Source organism: Lytechinus variegatus, chromosome 14, assembly GCF_018143015.1.
Source record: "Lytechinus variegatus isolate NC3 chromosome 14, Lvar_3.0, whole genome shotgun sequence".
Classification (NCBI taxonomy): Eukaryota; Metazoa; Echinodermata; class Echinoidea; order Temnopleuroida; family Toxopneustidae; genus Lytechinus; species Lytechinus variegatus.
Genome location: NC_054753.1, coordinates 32758876 through 32778601, shown reverse-complemented (window position 1 = coordinate 32778601; position 19726 = coordinate 32758876). Strand labels below are relative to the sequence as shown.

The following is a 19726-nucleotide window of genomic DNA, read 5'->3' as shown; positions in this document are numbered from 1 at the left end:
ACAGCAAGTAAAGGATGAAGAAAATTAATTGTAATTATAGTCGTGATAACTATGCCATGGTGGTATTTTTATGGGCTTTAAGCTGCTATCCGGATTATTTCTGCAAGGTTCAAGAATGATGGTAAAACACTTGTCTGAAAAAAAAAATATCTTTAGGTTTTAGAAGGCAATTCTAATACTAGAAACGCCTACCTTGGTGGGGAGTCTCCTAGCATTTTTAAAAGACTTTTATAATGCTGGTACTATTTTTGTCTTGATAAGTCATATCAGATTATCTTAAAGGGGTAAGTAAGAAGACAAAACAGGAAGGAAGAAATAGATAAATCAGTAATAATTTTATAATAACACTTTGTTTTTATTTGTTACAATTATGACAGCATTTTCCTGCATCTTACAAAATCTGTGACAAGCCCCCAAATGGATCACCAGGAAATAATAGACCATGTCTATCTTTGTCAAGTTAAAAAGAGAACCTTTCCTGGTCTTGTTGAGGAAATGAGCTTTCATTTAGAGCTTATCCTCTAATCCTTACATCTTCAGATTAAGGAAGATAATCTCACATTAATCCCCTTTCAATGTTGTCAGATTGTATATAACTGTCTTGTGGTAAGACATGTTTTCTTATTGTTTCTTTCAGGTGTGTATTAGAGTTAGAGTCCCAGTTCATTGTGTGGGGGGATATTATTATCATCATTTGATTTTTTTCTTCAGGTGGGATACTGAATTTGTCTGGACTTATTTCCCTGTATTTTTTTTTTGGGGGGGGTCCTGTCATTAATTCTAAAGTCGCGAATTTCAAAATTTTGCTTGAGTTTTGTAGTATATACAGAGGGGGATATGTTTGGTACTCCAAATTAGCAAAGATTAAATTGCAATCAAATTTTCAATTTATACATGGTCCAAACATGCCGTTTCCATAGACCCTGGGTGCATAAATTATTGAGGCTCGGTCTTCGACAGGTTAGATCGTTAGATATCATACATCTTTGAGTTGAGACTAATTTTTAGTTCAGTGCTTAATTGACATCAACATGGTTTACCAGTGAGTGGATTGACCATTATAAAAGTGCTTTTATTGCCTTCCAATTTGATTTAATCTGAAGTTAATGGACTTGAAAAAGGATTGTTTCCATGGCTCATCTTTTTTACCAACCCACTCGTCTTTGCAATCGATTGGCCAATGAATTACTGCATGATATATATTCAGTGTCGGTCAGTGTGTACATTGCTATCGTTACAAAGAGTACATTTGTTGAATTGCGGGGGATGAAACACTAGGCGGTTTCAAACCGCCTCGATCACAAGAATCCCCGTTAAATTACGAGAACTTTTTAAAGCTAAAAAATACTCGTTAATTATTCCTGCATTCACACCGCCCCGAAACACATCCTTCGGGATAAGTTCCCGAAGTTACGAGCATGCGCAGTGTGGTCTGATAAGCAGGCAAGGCGGGAGATTCAAAATCACTAGCCCAGCAGCCACCCACGCCGCCGCGCCCAACGGCACGCTGGGATAAAAGTTCCCGTAATTTGCTTTCACATCGCCAAAATACCTGCGACCTTGGAAAAATCCCCACGAAAGTTCTCGTAATTTCGCCAAGTACCTACTATTTAGCGGGTATTTTCTTTCGGGGATATTACGCGTAGTTTGCTTTCACATTACCAAAATACCTGGTATTTTCTGATCGGGGTAAATTTCCCGATCAGAGAATACCTGGAACTGGCGAACTTCGAGGCGGTCTGAAACCACCTACTCTAAATAGCAGTGTAAAAAAAAACCTGCCATTCAATGACTGTCAGAAATCATCATAATCAACCATGGGACATCTAATGATTCAAATGGTAACTCAATCGTAAACTCATTGTTTAGAATGGAAGCTGTATAATGGGTTTTCGCTCAATATCAGCTGTAATGAATTGATGCGTTGCCATAGGAATGATGTGAGTATGCTTTTAACTTTGATGTAATCATGTCAATGTCAACATTACTAATGATTAATTTTAGGTACCCCCCCCTTCTTTCTGCAGTATTAGACTGTCTTTTGTCTCCTAGTAACCAGTCATCTTTTTTATGAAACAAATATCTGCTCTATCAATATACTTTAATTAATTTCATTATTGTTAGCAGTTATCCCTCTCCCCATCCCTTTACTGCCACTCCCCTACGGTAAGTTTCTATCCCATCCCCTCCCTTTCTCCTCCATTTCTATTTAATCCTTCAATTAACCCCACGAACCCCCCCCCCCTTCGCTCACTCTCTCTCCTTTTGTCTACCTTTATATTTTATATGTATATATGTTCTCTCTCATTCTCCCTTTCTTTTCTTTTTTTTGTGCTTTCTCTCTCTCTCTTTCTCTCTACCTCTCTTTTTAGGGGCCGCGGAACCGTTTTGAAAGTGGGGGGGGGTGACCATGCAAAAAATCATAATCAGATGGTAATTTTAAGGTTTTTGTGCATGGTTCTGGTTTCCGTGGTCCCTGCTTTTCCCTTTTCACCTCCTCTCTGACTCTCTCTCTTCATCACTTCCCTCTTTCCATCTCCCTCTATTTGTTTTCAGACACACTCACCCACAAACCCCAAAACACCATCTCATTTCCTTATAACTGTAAAAGGAAATTCCAACACCCACAGAATGAGACAATTGGGATTTGTTGCAGACAAAAGTAAGATTACTCTACAATTCTCTTCTGAGATTCACCTAATCACTCTGACATTGTTGTAAATTTCCTGATGTATTTGCAAAGTACAAGACACCCTAGCTGCTCTAAAGAAGGATCAGACTGAATTTATTTCAGTAATTGACTTTGATCCTTCTCAGCTGGGTGAATAACAACCACTCTAGTCACATCAGAGAAACCGACTCCAGACCGACAGAAGCTATTATATTTTTACTAAAGACATATCATCGGTTGGTTTGGATTCAATTTGGTAGGTGTGACTGTATCACACCAGTTAAACCTCAGTCACATTTGTTCTACCGCGGCCGTACGGCGAGTCGAAAACAGTCGTTTTAACATAATTTGTACCAGCTAAATATAGGTGGTTTGAATAAAAATGAATAAAACGGCTGTTTTTGACTTGCCGTACGGCCGTCGTAGAGTAAATGTGACCGCGGTATTACTCTTAATACCACAGTCATAATTTGCAGACCGAGAGAAGCTGTAACATGATTACTAATCAATCGGTTTGGAGTTAGTTCATTGGTATTACTGTAAAATCATTGTCTGTGTTTGAAAAAGAAAGTGTTCTCTATATGCAATGGGTAATATTAATGTATTTAAAGGGGAATTCCCCCTGAAGAAAAGTTTATTGTAAAAATGCCAGAAAAAATTATAAAAAATATTGGTGGTGTGAGAAAAATCCATTCAAAAATTAAGAAAGTTATTAGAATGTAAAGTTTTGGGATTTGTGACGTCATAAACAAGCTGCTTCCCCATATGTTATGTAATATAAAATGCATAAATTTCAATTTTTAATGATTCCTGATGACTTGTCTTTGTTTTCTTTTTAGGAACGGGTGTGAAATTATTTGTCTTTTGATATACTGAATGTAAAGTAAAAATCGTTTTCAATTTTCTGAGAAAATGACATGTCATTATTTTATGTAGGGAAGCTGCTGGTATATGACACCACAAATCAAATAAAGCTTCTAATAACTTTTTGTATTCTTTGATGGTTTTTCTCAAACCTTCAGCAGTATTTCTTATTAATTTTTCTGCTATGTTTACTATAAACTTTTGTCAGGGTAAACTTCCCCATTCATCCCTTAATTTTTAAGCCAGTGTGATGTACAGCACACTGTTTTATCATTCAATTCTAGGTATCGATATAAAATTTGCTAACACAAATAGGATTTCTCAATTTCAAAAGATTAACTTGTAATATTAGGAATATATGCACGTCAGCGTATGTCAAGTGACTAGGGACCCTGTTACACACCAGAAGGTTAGCGATTAATCGCTAAATAAAATGACCTATCATCAAGATCATCATTGCAAGCGCATTTACTGACTAGGAACCAATCAGAATTGAAATTCAAATTAGCGATTAATACCCGACCTTTGTGTTACGGGTCCCAAGTGCGGAATACTCAATTTACCCTGGCTCATTTTACTGAAAACAATACTTAGACCCCGTTGTCCTATGGATCTTACTTATCATAAGCTGCTTCATAGCTCAGGGGTGGATCCAGGATTTTCCAAAAGGGGGGTGGGGGCAAATTTTTTTGGAGGAAAATTTTGACAAGGAAAAAAAAAAGGTTTTCAACCACAAATTAAAAGACAAGTCCACAATAAACAGCTGATTTGAATAGAAAGAGAAAAATCAAACAAGCATAACACCTAAGATTTCATCAAAATCGGATGTATAATAAGAAAGTTATAACATTTTCAAGTTTCGCTTAATTTTTAAAACAGTTATATGCACATCGTGGTCTGTATGCAAATGAGGGAACCGATGACGTCACCCACTCACTATTTCTTTTGTATTTTATTATATGAAATATTTTGATTTTCTTGTCATTGCCATGTCAAACACAGTTTCATTCCTCCCTGAACTCATGTAGTTCCACATTTTGTGGTTCAAGCAAGGGGGTCCTAATTGTCAAATTTGTAAAAATTGAAATATTGTATAATTCAAACAATAAACCAAGGAAATAGTGAGTGACGCTCTCATTTGCATATCACTGAGTTGAGCATAGAACTGCTTTGTGAAAAATAAGTGAAACTTTAAAATGTCATAACTTTCTTATTTTGATGAAGTTTTCACTGTTATTCCTGTTTGTTTTTTCTCTATTTATCTAACTCAACTTTTTTCTGGGGTGGACTTGACCCTTAAGAAAACTTCGTACCGGAAAAAAATTGACAAGCAAAAAAAAGGGTCTTCAATTTCAAAAGAGGGGCACACCTTGGTTTTTCTTCTCAAGGGGGGGGGCACATGCTCCCTCCTGTGCCCCCTCCCCCAGATCCGCGCCCATCATAGCTCATTGTATGTTAGAGTAATTTTCATGTCTATTCGCATGGTACCTCAGGAAATAAAAGAAACAGTCATAATACCTACAGGTTTATGCTTCATATAGAAGTGGATATTGTTTTGTGGCCAATTATGTGCTCCAATTACAACACCTATCCCTTCTACCGGTCACATTTTCTTTTGAAATATGATCTGGCTTGCTTCAAGTGAATGCAATGAAGCTTTGTAGACTATGGTAATAAACAAGATGCTTCAAATTGAATCAAGTAAAGTCTAGGATCGAAACTAAAGCCCCGTCCTAGCCAATTAAGGGCGACTTGACCAATTGCTTTTGTTTCTGGGACTCTACGGAGTTATCTATCAACAAAACATGGAGATGTCCTGCCTTAGATAATGAGCTAATTATAGGACATAGCAGAGCTTGAAGCAAGATGCTCTTCATTAAAAAAAGTGTGTAACTGTCCCTGTCTCCTGACGCCTGTACCGACTGGACTGCCCATAGGGGTAAAGGGGAGGGGGTGAGGGAGCACAAGGGGGAGGGGTAGAGTTCCAATTGAGAGAACTGCAGATAAAGCTAGAAACATGCATAGATCAGGGAATTCCATTAATAGAAGAAAAATAAATGAAAAGTTGAAGGAAACTATTTTTTCACTTGAGGGGGGGGGTGTTGTTCAGATCTATCTTGAAATGAATAATGATAGTACAAGGATGCATTTATCAAGTAATTTGCAATCATTGTTCACACCCTTGGGAATGAAGGCATTTCAATAACCAGTTATCTTGTATTTCATTATCAGATGATATTGCTTGGCAATAAATCTAGATGAGCTGACACAAGGAAGGTTAAGATATTTAAGGACTCTTTTATACCCCTTTCATATTGCCCTTTTCATTTTTCACCAGCGAACCTTGCCGGCGAACTTCTCCGCCTCGCATTCCTCACTTCACCGGCGAAGAAAAAAATGTACCCTTTCGCACTGACATTTCTTCCCCGGCGAAAGTCAACGGGCGATTGCAGAACAAAACGAAAGAAAATTGTAAACATTACTTCTTACCTTTTACAAAAAGGTATCAAAAAATTAATTACAACATATTTTGGAAGTATTACGAGAAAAACAAACAATACCACCTTGTTTTTATATTTTAGCGCATTTTATACATGTAAAAAGTGCTTTTGAATAAATATTGTTAGTAAAAAAAATATATGTTCGAGGGTATCTACTTGGCCATAGCATTCAGCTGAGCTTGCAACTTATCGCGCGCGGAATCTCGGTACAGGGGACTTTGGGAGAGAAAAAAATTGACCTCTGACGTCATTAAACGAGGAGAAGTTCACCGGTTTGCTTTCATACTGGCTGTTTCACCGGTGAACTTCTCCTGTGTACCTTTCATACTGGACACTTTCCCCTTTGCTGGCGAAGTTCGCCGGTGAAAAGCGCAATATGAAAGGGGTATTAGTTTGAGTCATAAGGAATTCAAGTGAATTTCTTTCTGAAGTGTTTGAGTGCAGTAAAGTCCTTTTGGTTCAGCATTCAGTGCCAGAGTAAAAGGGCGTGGGTGAAAGAAAGTAATATTTTACTTATAGATAGGGATAAAGAGAGAAGAAAGAATGAAAGAAAGAATGAAATGATTGATATTGATAGAGAGAGAGAAAGTGAAAGAAGTAGAGAAAGAAAGAAAAAAAGAAAGAAAAAAAAAGAAAGGAAGAGAAAGAAAGAAAGATGATTGAGAGAGATGGAAATGGAAGTATCATTTACATTAGGAGCATTAATTTAATGTAAGAGATACAAGATACTGCATCAAAGATGAATTATGGATGTCATTGTAACCTTTATATTAGATGTTTGATGATGAATAGCTGTCATCTGATGCCTATGCAGAGATAATTAAAGTAGGAACAAGGTTACCATTAATTAAAATCTCCACGACTTTGATTCCCAAAGTCGTGGAATCAACATGCCTATTTTTCTATTCCTTTTTATAATATATTACTGTGAGCATAGAAGGGGAGCGGTAAGGAGGATGGAAGATTGATATTGAGGGTGGGGAAAAAGTTAAAGGTATTGTTTAACTTTGTGAGCAGCCGATTTAAAAATTTCCAAACCAAGATGAAACTTGTGTATCAGTGCATGTATTAGAACTAATAAACCCTAAAAACAAGCATTATTGAGAATGAAAAGCTAAAACTACAAGGGAAAGCCCAATTTTGTAAATAGGCGTCTTGTAGACGCCTAAATAGTACACATAAGTGTATGGGATGAAATTAAGATGGTGTTTCCGGTCACTTTATATTTCAATTTTTGAAGCACTAAATAATTATTTTCGAACGCAATTTTTTCTGGGCTTCATTTTTTGTCACATATCCTAGACACAAGTGACAAGTGTGACCTTCTAGCTCAGATTTTTTAAAAGTCAAACCAATGTTAAACAATCACTTTAATCCAAATCCATAATTTTAAAAATCCAAATCCATAATTTATTGTTCGAAATAAGACATGGAATGAAATACTCCGAAAATTTGCTTTGCCCAATTGATCGTGGGCCCGGCAGCCACCGTGCAGCGCCAGATCGACGAGGCTCTATCCCTTTAATTGTTGAACGCCAAACAGGGTAGCAGCAACTCCCATCTTTTAACGTCTTTTGGTCTGACGCGGCCGGGTTTGAACCCCCGACCTCCCAGTTGTGAGACGGACGCTCTACCAACTGAGCCAACACACCGGTTGGCTCAGTAGATAGTAACTTTGTCCAGATTCAAAATCGTAATTTTCATTCCATCTTCTGGTGTAATCAAAATTGCAAACTTTTCACCAGTTTTAGAATGAATTAAGCGTACCTATTATATTGTACCAATAAAGAACCCTTGTGACCTTCATAATCTGTGTGTCGCAAGGAGACTACACTGACTCCACTGGGCACTCTCAAGCCCAATGCATAGCAAATCTTTATTATTTTCAATTTTTTTGTATTCATTTGTCTAAAATTTTAAGATATTGCTGATTTTACATCAAAAACAAGTTTGTCTGTATTAAAAGTAATCCATACATTTAATCATCAAAGCCTCTGAAGAAATAATAAGCTATCGTCAATTAACACTTAATTTAAGAGGATGTAATTTAAAGATTTAAGAGCGAAGAAGGGGATACCTACCAACTCAGGACTGGTCATGAGGGGTGCAGGAAAAGGATCATTGTATGAAGGAGGGGGTAATCATTGTGAAAGGGAAGTCCCCACCCTGTTAGTTGGAATGAACAGTGGAGCATTTCATGAAGTATCTTGTCACTAACAATCGTTAAAAGCTACTGAAATCGTTGCCTGTGATTGGCCGAGAGCAAGTTTGTCAGTTATATTTACTGACAAGGTTTTTCATGAAATGTTCCCGACAAGTATTTTCCAATGAATAAAGCTGAGCTCTGGGAAAGTTGTTTGTCCTCTTCTCGAGAGTATTGTGCTAAGCTTGTGAAGACAGATCTAATGATATAAGTAATTTATGGAACTGGGTGTTATAGTTGTGGTAACAATCTCATGAGTTTGAACAGAATCCAATGAAATTATCACCAAAATGTTTGTATGCATGAATAAAAAATATTATAGCTCTGGAAAAAAGTACATAATTGCTGAGAAATGAGCAAGATCAGCACAAAATTCCATCAAATCAGGTATTTTTCGAAGCATTATTAATACACTGTCCCACATTAGCTTGTCTGTGTTAGTGATCATCAGAAATATCAATTTGAGCTAAGATATCATGATTTTCAAAGATAAGTTTACATTAATGTACCAGATCTAGATGTATGATAATATTTTGACAATTTACCTTAATTTAAAAGACTTTCTCGTGAAATAATTATTTGCTGCTACTACTGTTATTACCTTTAAAATCAACTAATGGGTGTTTCACAAAGATTTAAGTCTGACTAAAATTTAACATAAATTCCATGGCCATGTTTTATATGGAATAAAATTCATCACCATGTTGGTGAGATCTAATTAAAGTAGATGTGTTATCTGTTCACATATCCATCATTGACATAATGCTGGTTATAACAAGCATAAAGCATGACTTAAGTCAGACTTCACTCTATGTGAAACACACGCCTGGTCATCTATAGTCTGCAGGCACAGACCCTGATTGAAATTTTGATCGAGTGAGTCTCCATGCAAAGACTAGTTTTACAAAACTTGCCATTTCAAGCCTTTAGTACACAAAGCATTATAGGCTGCATATTCAGATCAACTTTGTTTTATGTTTCAATAGTATTTTATTGATACTTTCCATGAAACATGATATAGATCAAAAAGGATACATTCATACTCTTTGTGTTTACATATAGTAATGAATATAACAAAGTACAGGTTTGTTACATAATAATAATAATGGTGGCTACTTATATAGCGCACAAGTCCACCTTTCGGTGCTCATGGCGCTTTAAAAAGGCACTGCTTATATTATTACCCCGGCCAAGCTAGGCAACCGATTAAGGCGCACACAGCTTTTTGAGGAATTACTTCCTGCCGGTACTCATTTACATCACCTGGATCGAGTGCAGCACACAGTGGATGAATTTCTTGCTGAAGGAAATTATGCCATGGCTGGGATATGAACCCACGACCCTCTGTTTCAAAGTCCGGAGACTAATCCACTGGGCCACAACGCTACATACAATTATTGCTTATGTAATATAAAACTTAAGTATAGAAAAAAGAGGTGTAGACCAACAAAAAAAATCACTCTTTTTTAGCAGTGATTGGAAGTAAATCGTAGCATAATACATTTTCTTTGATGGAGTCATGGAGATACTACTTTCCCTTCCTTTTAGCGATGTGCATTTCTTGTTTGTTCAAAGAAAATAACATTCTTTTAAAATAGTAAATGCTTGGCTTATTGTTACTGTTCAGATCAACTTAAGGGTTTGTACAGCAGACTAGGTCATCCCCAGCATAGTTTGTCACCTCTTTCTACTTTATTTTTTTATAATTTATTCCATTCAACAGTAATCTACCATTAATTAGATATTTGTGTTTCTGTGACCGATTATCAAAATCTACTAAATGATTCACTCCACAATGATACAAATTTGCACCTTTTTAATGTACCACCATTTTATATCTAAACATCTAGATATTGTTTAAATCTAACAATTAAAGCTGACTATCGCTCATGCATTTCTTGCTATGATGAAAAGGATGATCAGCTTTTAGATTTCATTGTGTAGAATAATGCGTGCGTAAAAGAAAGCAAGCATCTCTAGTTTTACCTACTTTATTAAAAAATACTGGGTTTAATGCAACCAGGGCAGACAATAGGTCTTCAATGTAGCATGAGTAGAAAGTGATTCGGCTTTATTGCAAGGGTTTTGAGATCTAAAATGATGAAAAGTGTGAAATTTGATCATAGAATCCCTGTGCGGTGTGATTGAACTATTTCTAAAGGAGAATTTTCCTGTCTAGCAGTCAATTTCATTTGAAGGTAGGAGAGAGGGGTGTGTAAATATTTGCATGAATTAAAATGGTTTTGATGTGTCTAGCCATGGAGTCATTAAGTAACAATGCAGCAGTGATTTAGAGAAGATCTGACTAATGTGAAATACCTCCCTCTATTGGTAGTTTAGAGCTGCAGACCCTATTCATTATAAGTTTGGTGCTTGAATGTTGTTCTGATCTGTATTCAGAAATAAAAATTGCTATTCATTATGTTTCAGGCCACTTAATCCCAAAAGAACCAAATAGATAGGGAGAGAGAGAAAAAGAAAGAGGGAATGACAGACAAAGAGATAGATTTATGAGGAGGAAAAAATGGGAAGTGGGGGTAGAGCAAAATGTAGAAAATTATTATTATGAGAAATTAAGAGATATTTGCTAAGAGGCTGTTCTCACTACATTCCTAAAACTAGTTTACTGGAAACTAGTTTAACGCGTAGTGAGAACGGTCAAAGCGGTCTTGGAAGCAATCTTCCAAACCAGTTTGGAAAACCACCTCGCGATGTAGTTTTCAAGATCGCTTTGCCTCGTTAAACTGGTTTTAGCGTAAGTGAGGACACAACCGTTCTTCGGGAAGCGATCTTCGCACATTTTGAGCACGCTACTCCACACGACAGGTGTAGAATGCCTATGCTGCGGTTTCGAATTTCGCGCGAAACGTGTCACCCCACTGAGAGCGTTTCCATAGCAACAAGAGCACTTTACGTGAAGTGATTTTGAAAACCACTTTCGTGTGATCAAGTGGGAACGCTAGCAAAGCGATCTTCCTAACTGGTTTCCTGAATCGGTTTCCAGTAAACTAGTTTTAGAAAGCGTAATGAGAACGGCCTCTAAAATATTTTGGGGGCCTGTTGACTGATCGTCCAAACACCAGAATTAGATGTTAACCTTCGAAATTTGAATATAAATGTTATAGAATTGAATTTAAATCTTGAGATTTGATATTAAACTGTAGGATTCATATTGATAAATCCAGAGTTCAATACAAAAAATGGCCAAGTGTAAGCCTAGGCAAAAGGGATATTTAGATAAAGGTGTTATTCAAGATTTAGTCCACTTTCATACCATTCATTTTTATTTTGTTTTACTCGTGGATTTCTTTACTTTGGTACTGGTAATAAAACCACAGTATTCTCAATATCTCTTTCTATCTCCATAATATTACAACAGATCTGCATGTTATACATGAACAGGGTCTGGTATGAAGACTAATTCACAAGATGAGTTTCTTATTTGGCATGTAGGGAGAAAGTGCAAACTGGCCAATAAAATCACTTCTAAGATAAATGGTATTTTGCTACATATTGAGAAAATGCCATTAAAAGGGGGTTCTGTGTATGGGTAACCCCCCCCCCCCCTCACTAATGGGTCTTTGTCTAGGTGATTGGATTAAAAGGTGTTGAACCAAAAATATCAAACACTATAAAGAAAATGTCACAGACGTCGGCGGGAGTCCTGTCTTTAGAATGTCAAATTCATCTTCATTGAGTCTCAAACAATATATTGTGACAAAGCTAAATAAAAGGCATAAATTACAGACCTGAATAGACTTATTTAGGGCATGGACCCTACCATAAAGGAAGGCGCATGGAGCTTGTCATGTTGGAAGTGTCTCAATTAAGGTTTGATCCTGCTTGATAAGGATAAATGGGGCAAGTGTGAAAGCTCCTGGCTTAGACTCTTTGCCCAGTAACATTTTCTTGCTGGTACATGGGGGTTTACCTCAATGTTGGAATCTATATAGGGATTATACCCCTGTCCTATATATACCATGTATGCTATTTCTCTCTGTTTAAAAAGGAATCCACTCAGACATTAGCCTATGCAAGGATTGGATTCAGGAGAAAATTGGAGCCTGAAAAGAGGTTTTATGGAAGATCATTTCAGATTGTGATAAATGTGTGTTGTGTGAAAGCTCCCTTATGTGGCAGTGTCAGGTTTAGGGGAATGCTGTGAAGAGGAAGTAACTCCAGATCCTTGTGATTGGTCGTAATAACACTGTGCTTCCTGTTGGTTGAATTACACCACAGCCAAGGCTTCCCTTCCTCGCTTGCTTACTGCCCCTTCTCCTCACTTCATTCCAAGTTCTCAGACAAGCCAGACCTTGGTTTGGCTAGACCTAGCTAGCCAGGACAAGAAGTGTTTCACTCCGAGCTATTCTGGCTGCTGAAGCTCATCTCTTGCCAACTTGGAGTTAGAGGAGCAACATTTGTTATCATTCCATTGACTACATCACTCATCAAGAGCCAACGTTGTGATCAGTTTTCAATTGTCATTGGCTTCACTTTAGATCACTGTCACTGTTTCCCATTGACTGATCCTAGATTGTTTCCAAATATTTTGATCAATGATTGTGCACTTGCTAAATATCTATCCTCACTGTCACATCAGTTAATTATTAAGGAGAACTTGGGGGAATATGTTGGGAGTTCTTTCTTCAAGAAATCTCTTCTTACTGTCTCTCTCATCAGAGATCTTAGTTGTGATGTCACCGAAAGGATCTAACGGTTTCACCGGATTGGATCGGATTGCATAGCAGTGTTGTTGACTTCTCAATTTTTTCCTTCCTGCATGGGTGTTTTCCTTGAATACTGGAAGTCGTACCACTAGTAGCAGCAGCACTACAACAAGAACTGGTATAACCTCCACTGTTTGGATTATACACTTCCAGTTAGGGGTGAAGCTGCGTAAAGATCACTCTTTCTCCACTGTAAAGTTGAAATACATGATGATAAGTTATCTGAGAAGTCCATACTTTGAATGAATTTTGGGGATCAAAACTGGCTTTGTTTTACCACTGTTACAAATGAATGATCAAGCACTGTTTTTCTCCTGTTTGTTAAAAGTGTTCCAAACCCAGTTGGAGCGTTGGTCATGCTGTGTTGGCTAATGGGTAGAAAGGAGGCAATCTCTAAGGACATTTGCTGAAGCAATTACATCTCTTTGGCCAAATTTTGGAGTATAATATCTGACCTTCTCTGGACTTCAGATAGCAGCCAGGAGGCAAAGTGAAGGAATTTGTTTACTACAAGGGTGATAGTTTGATGGATATCACTACTGTATCAAAGGAAAGTTACTCTGTTATTTCTACCAACATTCCATAGAGAATAACAAACCCTTTGTTTTTCAAACCCATCTGGATTACACATCGTGTTGTGATTTTGATGAAGGCAATAATTGCATTTATCGCTTCATGATTGTTGCGAGAACTTGGCCTTATAATTCATTGCTGATTGTCGCTTGGGTTGTGAGTAAGCGTGTATTGATCTAATGGACAGTCATCCGTGGTTATCATCACTGCATTGTTTAAGCGGAAGCAGAGTGATGCTCATTGGTATCTGACAGTCTGACTTTCTGGTCCCCAAGCGCTTGAACCTCATCATTCATAACCAAGAGTCTGATACAACTTTCCAAGCATCTCATCACATCACCATCATTGACCCAACTTTCAAGTCCAACAAAGGATCTTAATCACTATCTGTGATCATTCTGATGGATAACCTGTAATTGTTGGGCAAACCCCAGCGGCTTAATCCATCCACCATACACCACCATCGACAGTCTCGGCTCAATCATATCAATAAATATTTGATCTAAAGATCTTCGGAAGGTTTTGGGCCCCCGGATGAGGAATAAGGAAAACATTTTCCCTCGACACATCTGTGTTCGCCATCTTATTTTGACTCAGACCCATTACCGAACCTCATTTACTCGCCGCCGCAGTGATTGCACCGTCCCGAGCGATTCTTTTACCAGACACACACTCATGGATAGAATCTTTCAATAAAATACTTTCTCTATTTCTCGGTCTTGGTCAGCCCCTTATTTGGCTCTGTGATCCAGCCCCCTCCTACCCAAGTCACCAATCTCCATATTACATCTCTACATTTTGACATGGATTACCGCAGTCCTCTCTAACTTTGGGAGGAGGCTGTTTTGAAGAGAGCAAGTCGAAAAGCCAGAGTGAAATTTTATCTTGAAGAATTAAGCCAAGAAGGATATTTTTAGCACGACTTGCCTGTGTTTTGAAACACATGCACCCATTTGGATCATTTTTTATCAGTTCGTGAGAATTATCTTGTCAAAATGCCGCCTGTAATTGCCGCTATTCCTGGACGCAGATTCTCATTGCGTCGAAGGTAATATTGCTTTGAGTGATTTATCTACATCCATTCTCAGTTCTCGCACAGACTTCTTGTGATATGAAATGGGAAAATTTCTCACGCTTGCACTATAATACCACACATTTGATTAGTCCCCCCCCTTTTAAAAAATAATTGCTGGTAAATTCTGCCATAATTTCTCAGAGATGAAAAGCTTTAGAAATAGTCTAATCAGGTCTGCTGGCCAAACTATAAACAATAAAAGAATTTAAAATGATATATCCTGTTATATATTATAAACAAATGAAGAAATTGCACATGGAAATCATAGCATATTTTATCTGGATCTTGTATTTGGTTAATAACAAAAACAGTTCATTGTGAAAGAAGACTGCATTCGCTGTTGTCTTGTTTCATGAGGAGATGCAGTCTTATGTATGATCACACAATTTTTTCATGAAAATGTGTCATGTGGTATGAATGTATGACGATGATGTATGGCTTAATAATCCAACCTATATAATACTAATTTAGTGATGAGTGATGAGAATATTCTGTTCAAACTATGTAAATTTAGTATTTTCAGTGTCAAAGCTCAATTTTTTAATGACATTTTACAGTAAATGTCACTATGTGTTACTTTTTTTTCATTATTCATTGCTTTGTTTTGCTTTTAAGAACAAAACCACTTTGATGCTATATTTTCTTTACAATGCAGATTAAAAGATGCATTTCTTGATAGGATTTATTGATCATTCTTCTCCAAGTTTGCTTTCTTCATGATATATATATTTTTTATTTTGCCCATGTACAGGAGGAGAGAGATGGAGGGGCAGTTATACTGCGAGGAACACACACCAAAAGAAAAACCTCCGGTAAATGGAGGTGTCGCTGTAAAGGTATGAAATCAAAACTTATACTAATATACTTGAAATTTTCCACACTAAATACTAAAATGTACCTATGACATGTGAGGTGTCTGCTGTGAATTTTTATTTCAATTATTACGATTATTGACTTGTAACCAATGTATGTAGACACAAGTGATATCAGATCAAAATTATATATTTTTCTTTATGAATCATTGTAAACAAGAAGTTTTAAATCTTAGGTACTGTTTTTTAATCATGAATTAGTTCACATTAGCTCTGTGACTTTGAAAAAAAGACTTACTTGGTTATTGTTGGTGTAATTAATCCTGTAATGTTCTACAGGGTAAAGGATTGTAGGGAGTTGGAAGCATATGATGCTGATAGCACCATCACACCAGACACAGTGTATGACTTCAATCTCTGCATGAGTTTATTGCTCCCCTTCTCCCCCATCTGCTATTCAGTCATTTATTGAGCAATAAAGTAGATAGAAGAACAACCATGTTAGTGTTTAGGATTTGACATGTTCAAAGAATGACAACTCAAGAATTCATATGACTTTTCAAGATCATGGAGGGGTATTCAAGAGAGATTTCCAAGGTTTTAACGTCAAGCCATTTGGTTGGATGCTTGAGTTTCCAAGGCTTTGCTTCACATGCTGGCTTGGTAAAAAGCAGAGAAATTTTGTTCCCCTTTACTATGTGGCTACAACCATACCAGTATATTTGCACTTTTGGAGGGTGGGATCATTTTTGTCAACCCCCCACCCCATATTTTTAGGTGGTCTGTCTTTGACAGATCACCTCTTAATTTCGTCAGAATTTTCTTCTTTCTTTCTTTATTTTTAACGATTTTTTTGTCGCCAAGTTATCTCAAAATAGACTTGATCAATTTCATTGAATTTCATGTCATCTATAGGATCTGTCATGGACACGTCAAAATAAGCTTTTCAAGATCATCAGGTCATGATGACGTCATCTAGGCGCCATTTTGTAAAATCACATTATCAATCATATCTCCATTATTAATTATCAGAAATCAATCAAATTTACATCACATCAACTTCAGGTCAAGAGTCATCAGGTCATGTCATTAAAGGTCACCTAAAGGTCACGACGCGCGCGTACGCGCGCGTCAAAATTTAAAAATGCTCAAAATCACTTTTTGACCAAACGAGAGTACGTTTCAGGTCATTCTAAGCATTTCAAAAATTTGCGCGCGCGCACGCATGCGTGCGCGTTTCCGCGCGTAACGCCATAACGCAACGCAGAAACACCGTTTTTTTTACATCATTTCATTGATAATAAAATTCTGAACAATTTGATACCTTGATCAACCTTCTACGACCATTAATAACGAAATTAACACCCGTTAAAGTTTGCAGCACGTGTGCGCGCGAGCTCTCACTATAGGCCATATATGGGCAAAAACATGCCTATTGCAAATCCACTGTAGCTCTTTAAATAGTCCATTGACCCCCAATTTTTTTTTCATATATCGATAGAGTATGAGTTGTAGATGTGATTTCATGTCACCATTGTCCCTAAATTATATCGTGACGTCATCAAAATGGCGCCTAAACTAAAAATTTCATTTTTTCAAAAATGACGTCATCAAATTTATGCAAATTTGGTTGTAACTTCTCGAATATACATCATTTTTCGCCCAGATTTCGATATGTTGTAGTTTAGAATGTACTCTTTCTCCTTAGTAAACATGAATATTCGTTTTGAGAAACGCATCATTGCGTAAAACAGCGATGAAAAGAGGCATGTCATTTTTCCTCATTTTGCGTGTAATCTCTATGGGACATGACTTTTTCTCAAAACCAGATTCGACATTCCTCTATTTCGTGAGCCATATCTCCATTTTTTCTTGTCAGTTTTCTTTAAGCTTTTAGTATGTTGTAGCTGAGATTCTAAGCTTTCGGAAGTGTGCCCTTCATTTTTTGATCAGATGCCGGGATCATGCCCGTATTTCACTTGCAAAATTGGACTTGTAATTCTCAAAATTGCTTACGTGTATTCTCTATGGGGAATATCGTGGCTTTGACTGCTTTCTAAAGGGCGCGGGTTCGAGTCCTGGGGTGAACAAGATGAATTTTTTTTTTCACTTTTTTTTTCTTTTTGCCACTTCTTACATGATCCTTTATGATAATTTAAAGGTATAAAAGTTTAAATTTAGCAAGATAAAACAGATTATAATTACTTTTTTTCATATCACATGTATTTTGCGTGTAATCTCTATGGGACATGACCTTTTCTCAAAACTATATTCGACATTCCTCTATTTCGTGAGCCATATCTCCATTTTTTCTTGTCAGTTTTCCCTGAGCTTTGAGTATGTTGTAGCTGAGATTCTAAGCTTTCGCAATGTGCCCTTCATTTTTTGATCAGATGCCAGGATCATGCCTGTATTTCGCTTGCAAAATTGGACTTGTAATTCTCAAAATTGCTTACGTGTATTCTCTATGGGGAATATCGTGGCTTTGACTGCTTTCTAAAGGGCGCGGGTTCGAGTCCTGGGGTGAACAAGATGAATTTTTTTTCACTTTTTTTTCTTTTTGCCGCTTCTTACATGATCCTTTATGATAATTTAAAGGTATAAAAGTTTAAATTTAGCAAGATAAAACAGATTATAATTACTTTTTTCATATCACATGTATTTTGCGTGTAATCTCTATGGGACATGACCTTTTCTCAAAACTAGATTCGACATTCCTCTATTTCGTGAGCTATATCTCCATTGTTTCTTGTCAGTTTTCCCTGAGCTTTTAGTATGTTGTAGCCGAGATTCTAAGCTTTCGAAAATATGCCCTCCATTTTTTGATCAGATGCCGGGATCATGCCCGTATTTCGCTTGCAAAATTGGAATTGTAATTCTCAAATTTGCTTACGTGTAATCTCTATGTGGAATATCCTGGCTCAATGGATAACGCATTTGACTTGCTTTCTCGGGGGCGCAGGTTCGAATCCTGGGGTAAACAAGATGATTTTTTTTTCATTTTTTTTTCTTTTTACCATCTCGTACAAGATCTTTTATGATAATTTAAAGGTACGAAAGTTAAAATTTAGCAAGATAAAACAGATTATAATTACTTTTTTTCATATCACATGTATTGTCATACATCAAAGAGACCCTTTTATAGTGCTTTATCATCTCCCGTCTTTCACAAGCATTCTATCCATAATCAACATTCAGTTGTCATCATGAAGATCACATTGATCTGCATGAACATGGTAATAGTGATCATGATGGCAATAATAAAGACAGACCACCTAATTCGTCCGCATGACGAATTAAATTCTAGTCTCATTTTGCAACTAGTTTGTACATGTATACCAGTAGGCCTATGCATTTCATCTGGTTTCTTTTTAGCTAGATTTAGCAAGGTATGGAATGTTTATTACTTTCTATACATGTTTTTCTTTTTCATTGGTTTGATATGAACCTGTGCATTAAGAATATATTGTATCAACCAACTTCAAATGGAAGCTTCATGGTTTTACAATCAAATGAGCAAGAATAATTTAATGATTGTAGTCCTACAAGTTAATTTATTCATTCTGACTTATGAAAAATGAACTGATTCACTGTTCCAAACAAACTCAACAGTCTCACAATTGTAACCCCAATGCAAGCTCTCACGAGGCGGTGCTGCACCAGCCAGAGTTTGCTCAATCTCAAGATTTTAGCCCTATGAGCCCTCTTCACGATTTATCTCGAGATTCAAGAAACCCCGTCTCCACCATGGCAAGAAGAGCGATTCAAGCTCGAACAAGGCAACAATGCGTTATGGTCTGACGCCATGAATAAATAATCCTGAGTGCGTCTGCACTTTGCAAATTAGCGGGAAAATCCATTAAATAGTGCGCTATTTTGCAAATAAACCCAAGTTGACTTGGGATTACAATCTCGAGATTAATCCAGCGAACTAGCACGATAATTGCGTCTCCATTGCAAATCACGAGATTGTTCAGATTGGCATAATTTGCCGAATCAGAAATAGCTAAACTCGGGCTTGTGCAGACGACCCTATTTAGCTGGCCCACATTGTTCACCTGTGCAATTTGAAAACAGGTGATCAAATTGATAATTCATGCTGGCTCTGTATAGAGGAAGTAATAAACTTACATGATTAGAGTTGAATGGTTTTGAAATGTAAGGTCATTTGATAAGGAGGTAATCAGAAACTTTATGAATATCTCTATAATATAGGCTTTCTGTTAGTTATGAAAATTAGAAGTGATCATCTGGTTTGCTTACAATTGTACTTATGTGACAAAATTCAGATTTTGACAAA

At 36.9% G+C, this 19726-nt stretch overlaps 1 protein-coding gene across 2 annotated transcripts in view; it reads left to right on the top strand.

Annotated features, from left to right (window-relative positions):
* The window catches only part of LOC121427212 (rap1 GTPase-activating protein 1-like), a 59415-nt gene that overhangs the window by 4356 nt on the left and 35333 nt on the right, over positions 1-19726 (top strand). Inside the window, exons 1-2 of one of the 2 annotated variants that reach the window (XM_041623492.1) lie at positions 14055-14587; positions 15366-15450. In XM_041623492.1, the coding sequence (XP_041479426.1) occupies positions 14535-14587; positions 15366-15450 (138 nt within the window). In that variant the 5' untranslated portion in view covers positions 14055-14534. Of the gene's footprint in view, positions 1-14054; positions 14588-15365; positions 15451-19726 lie in introns of those variants that run through there. The other variant, XM_041623491.1, reaches the window with a different exon arrangement.